The 5,366-nt window shown below is 41.6% G+C and overlaps 1 protein-coding gene across 4 annotated transcripts in view; it reads left to right on the top strand.

Annotated features, from left to right (window-relative positions):
* The window catches only part of syt5a (synaptotagmin Va), a 10,052-nt gene that overhangs the window by 1,502 nt on the left and 3,184 nt on the right, over positions 1-5,366 (top strand). For 2 of the 4 annotated variants that reach the window (XM_046071395.1, XM_046071379.1), the window contains exons 2-4: positions 2,743-2,906; positions 3,310-3,324; positions 3,990-4,168. In XM_046071395.1, coding sequence (XP_045927351.1) covers positions 2,750-2,906; positions 3,310-3,324; positions 3,990-4,168 — 351 coding nt within the window. In that variant the 5' untranslated portion in view covers positions 2,743-2,749. The remainder of the gene's footprint in view (positions 1-2,742; positions 2,907-3,309; positions 3,325-3,989; positions 4,169-5,366) is intronic. The other 2 variants (XM_046071386.1, XM_046071401.1) reach the window with 1 other exon arrangement.

Raw genomic sequence — 5,366 nt, 5'->3', positions numbered from 1 at the left:
GTGTGTGTGTGTGTGTGTGTGTGTGTGTGTGTGTGTGTGTGTGTGTGTGTGTCCACCAGCCCTGCTGTGGTATTATCATGTGCAAGCAATGAGCTGCAGAGCATTGCCACCATAAGGGAAGCAGGGAGGAAGGAAAGGTGAAGGAGTAAGAGAGGAGAAAGGAAGCAACAAAGGAAGTAGGAATAAACAAAGGAAGAGGAGGAGGACCAATGGAGAGGAAGAAAGGCAGAGAAAATGTAATTTTTATGTTATAGAAAGTAGTAATATATAAAGTATAGATGAACACAAAATAGAAAAGTATCCAGTTGTTTGCTAGACATTTTACTAATGAGCTAGCTTGTCAAGTAGCTATTATGTTAAGAAAAAATAGGTAGGTAGGTAGATTTATTTTGTCTCAATATAACAGGTTATGTAGTGAAATTGAGTTTGTAACTGCCTTCTGTTCAGACAATAAATTACTAGAAATAAACTATCATCATGAGGATGAATTAGAGTTTAACAGTCTGATAGCTTGGGGGAAAAAGCTGCTCTGCAGTCTGGTGGTAAGGCAAACTTCTGCATCTCTTCCCAGAAGGCAGCAGGGTGAACAGGCTGTGGCTGGGTGGGTACTGTCCTTTAGTATCCTCTGGGCTCTGTGTAGGCACCTCACCTCACCGATATCACTGATGCTCGGGAGATGGGTACCAATGATCTTCTGAGCAGTTTTAATCACCCGCTGCAGAGCCCTCCGGTCCTGGACCGTGCACATCCCATGCCAGTTTGTGATGTTTCCTGTCAGGATGCTTCTATTGCTCCTCTGTAAAAGCTGACAAAACTTGGGAATTTGGCCTGCTTAAGCTTCCTCAAGAATTATAGTGGTTTCTGAGCTTTCTTCACCAGTGTGGAGATGTGAGATGACCGTGTCAGGTTCTCTGTGATGCTGATTCCCAGGAACCTGAAACTGTTCACATGCTCCACCTCAGCTCCACTGATGTAGACAGGAGTGTGTGTCTTTATCTTCTTCATCCTAAAATCAATGATCAACTCCTTGGTTTTGCTGATGTTGAGCAGTAGGTTGTTCTCGTCACACCACTCCGTAAGATAATCAATTTCTTCCTGATATGAAGTCTCATCGTTGTTTGAAATCCGAGCTGATGATGGTGGAGTTGTCTGCAAACTTCACAACAGAGTTCTCTCCATGTCGGGGGAAGCAGCTGTGGGAGTACAATGTGAACAGGAGTGGGCTGAGCACACAGCCCTGGGGGGCTCCGGTGTTGCCTAAATTAGCTACTTTTGTTACATGTTTGTAGCAGTTCATTTCCAAGTGAAACCAGATACACAAGCTCTTATAAAAAGTTAGATGAATAGATGTAATAGTGTTAATACCAGATTTTACTTTGATGTACCTGCCAGACGTATGGCGTATGCTAATGCTACTAGGCTAGAGTATTAACTTAAGTACTGTCTTCAAGTAAATATTGTACAAATATAGTTACATGTGTCTTGGAAAAAATCTTCACCTGGGCCATATGTGTTCAGGTCTTCGTGCACGATGCTCAATTTTTCTTCATTTAAATTCTCCAAGTCACATAGATCTCAATGCAAAATAGATTAACTGTAATTTCAATACAGAGTACAGATTTAATCTTTAATTAGTTAGTTCATAAAAAAACTCACTCACTTGTGCATCTACTTGTATTTTCAAGATATGCTCCACCTGACATGTTGATTGGAATATAACCATTGGTCCATAACCAAAGCCCAGGAAGAAAATTTCTGATTGGTTATAAAATTAAAATGGAATTGTATGCCATTACACTTGCCCACTTGATAGCACCATTATACAAGGAAACGTCTGGTTAGAGAAACTTTCCCACAGACTACATGTTTGTCTGTATAGCTTTCACTGTCCTGGGATAGGTAAAATAAGCTTGTTTTGGAGAAGATAAATCCTCTAGTCCTCACTCATAGTTTCGATATTTCAGTTGGTTTCTTTCACTTGGGCTCAGGACAGAGTGCTTATCACCATATTTCCTAGGCTACAATACTTTCCCATACCTTAGGGTCTACTCTGCAGTTTGAAAGGTTTTGCACATTTTCTAACCAAGTATGATACAATGTTACAGATTAAAATACCCAACTACTGACAACATTTAAATGTTTGCTTTCTCTGGCAAGAACAGAGGAGTTCAAATTATTTATTGATGAAACAAAGTGATTGTGTGCAAGGCACGGACAGCTTTGTCCTTTGTGGGGAAGCTTTGGTGGGAAATCCGCTTCAGCGTCACGGGATGGCGGCCAGCCCCCACAGAAAGGAAGGAGATAAGGAAACAAGATAAGATAATATATGTTTATTTTGAATGCAAGACTTTGTAGTTATGGAATTGCTACTAAAGGATGTGAGAACTTCCTTTACCACTGGAATTTTTCACCATGAGTCTACTTCTTTTTAAGCAGAACTAAAATAGAAATAAAAGCACTTGTCCTTGGTGAGGACAGTTTGTGAGTCTTTGCAAGATGATTGAAACTAAAGAGTGAATAAATGGTGAGAGGCAGGAGTGAGTGAGAGGGGATTAAAGAGATTAAAGCCAGGCAAAAAAGGTCAAACAGGATGAAGTCTGAAACACATCTGAAGATAGAATTAATGTGTTGTGAGCTTCAGGGGGGTTCAGTGTTTTGTGGTGGTTTTTAATGTTTCCAAAGTTGATGTGCAGATTCCAAGGTCGCCGATCGTTTGTTGTCCGATCTCCTTCGACTTCACAGAGCAACGATGCGATTGGTCAGCGTGGCGGGGGCGCGGCTCCGCAGGGCGGCTGAGGAGGAGGAGAGGGAGCGTCCACTATCCTCTCCGCACGAGTCACATCGCTCCAACCACCAGTTCGCCAGTATGAAGAACAAGTTCTTCAATGAGCTCACACACCTGCCAAGTAAGAGCAGATGCACACACATATGTAACATGTGCAAAAAATAAATAAAATAAACACACATGCTAATAGTTGCTCATCCACATGTGCATACTCCAGATTAAGCTGAATGAATTGTTTAAGCAATGTAAAAAATGGCTCAACAACAAGTAAACATATCTTTTGCATTCATCTCCTAATGAAAATATTCAGAAAAAATTAGGCCCACAGTATTTGGGAATATTGGCAGTATTTTAACTGTTGTTCTAGGATGATTAGAATCAGTCTCTACCTACATTTTTCTTATAACTTATAGCTTATCATTATCTAACCATCTTGTCATCTCATTTTCACTTCTCATGTGTTTCATTTCTTCATTCTGTCCTCCTTCATTTCGTCATGTGACCACTCTGCTCTGCTCTTGAAGATCATAAGCTCAAGTGTAAGTCCATCTTTTGTCTTGTACCAATTTTTTTTTCCAAGGCAGGAACCACATCGCTTCATTTTGCAAGGCTGCAACATCACACACACGCACCTTTGCTGTGTTTTACTGTATGCACGCAGTGGGAAATTAGCCTTCAAAATAGGATTTAGCAGTGAGTTTAGCCCAGTTACCTGGCTTCGTAGTAGGCCTACAGGCCACAGGTTAACCGTTCAGCATAAGTTACCATGGAGAAGTGAACTACCGTCGTGCTCCTGAAAACCCAGGGTTAACCCCGAAGTTACCTCGATAAGCACTTTGGCCATCTCTACCCCCTTATAAGAAGTGCTTTTTGGCAAACCTCCCAGTCTATCCACAGCAAAACAACCTCAATTCTCACCAATATTAATGTCTTTCTTTCTGATCATAAATTCAGTGTTTCTTTTATTAAAATGAAACACATTGTGACATTTGCTAATTAGCACTAAACACAAAGTATAGTGGTATGGACCAAGTGGTGGCCAACCAACACACAGACTTGCACTGTTTAGAGAGTGCTTTTCCAAGATGCCTCACAAGTCCAAGGTATCTCAGTGGGAGTTAAACCCCTCACACAGGCAGTGTGTCACCACTGTTTCCTATCGAACTACACAGCACTAACCTGCTTTTCTCCCTCCTTTCCCCAGTGCCCATGTGGGCTGTGGGGGCCATTGTGGTTGTGGTCCTTGCCCTTATCGCCTGTATGGGCTTCTGCATCTACAAGAAGTGCTGCAAAAAAGAAAAGAAGCCCAAGAAGGTCCGTGAGAGGAAGGGAGGAAGAGGGCGCAGGAAGAAGGACAAGGATGGAGAGGATGGAGAAGATAAGGTGAGAAAAGATGGGGTAGAGGGGTTCAGTCCCATGTTTCCTATGTACTGCCACCAATGTGGTTACAAATGAATTTTTGTCTCACATTTCTACTACACAGTTTATATGGTGTCATTAGTCTAAAATCCAACAATTGAAGCTGAGAGTAATTGATTTAAAGTTTGATGATTAAAATGAAGAAAAACATTATGGGTACAAAGGCTGTACCGTTGTTTGTTTGCTTGCTTTCCAAAAGTTAAATGAAATAATAAATAAAAAATGGGGACTATGTGGTAAAAATGTAGCTGGATCTAGCAGCCAGTTAGTTTAGCTTAGTACAAAAATGCTGTGGTCAGGGCTAGTTATTTCCCCCTGTTTCCAGTCTTTATGCTAAGCTAACCGGCTGCTGGCAATAGGGTCATATTAAGTGTACAGATATGAATGTTGCATCAATCTTTTTTTATTTGACTCTCAGCAAGAAAGTGAATACACGTATTTCTCAAAATGTTGAAGTATCCCTTTAAGGCCAGGTCAAAGAGAAGTACATGGCTGACTACACTCTCCACAGGCCAACGGACGGAGTTAGCAGCAGCAGGGGCTGCACTGTTTTGTTTCTGATTGTAGTCTCTGCTTCGCTGTCCACAGCTGTTTGGCTTCTATCCATGTAGAGACTAGTAATGGATGAACTGACAGCTTAAAATGGGCCCAACAGCCAAAAAGGATGACACAGTCACAGCTGCTGAACGCAGCTTGGAGAAGCTTATGGTAGCAAGCTTCAATGTGGTATTTAGATACTATACACAGTATATACACTCACCTAAAGGATTATTAGGAACACCTGTTCAGTTTCTCATTAATGCAATTATCTAATCAACCAATCACATGGCAGTTGCTTCAGTGCATTTAAGGGTGTGGTCCTGGTCAAGACAATCTCCTGAACTCCAAACTGAATGTCAGAACGGGAAAGAAAGGTGATTTAAGCAATTTTGAGCGTGGCGTGGTTGTTGGTGCCAGACGGGCCGGTCTGAGTATTTCACAATCTCCTCAGTTACTGGGATTTTCACGCACAAACATTTCTAGGGTTTACAAAGAATAGTGTGAAAAGGGAAAAACATCCAGTATGCGGCAGTCCTGTGGGCGAAAATGCCTTGTTGATGCTAGAGGTCAGAGGAGAATGGGCCGACTGATTCAAGCTGATAGAAGAGCAACTTTGACTGAA

Source organism: Micropterus dolomieu, linkage group LG02 (assembly GCF_021292245.1).
Source record: "Micropterus dolomieu isolate WLL.071019.BEF.003 ecotype Adirondacks linkage group LG02, ASM2129224v1, whole genome shotgun sequence".
Taxonomy (NCBI): domain Eukaryota; kingdom Metazoa; phylum Chordata; class Actinopteri; order Centrarchiformes; family Centrarchidae; genus Micropterus; species Micropterus dolomieu.
Note: the sequence above shows the minus strand (reverse complement) of the source record. Positions and strands in the feature narration are given on the sequence as shown.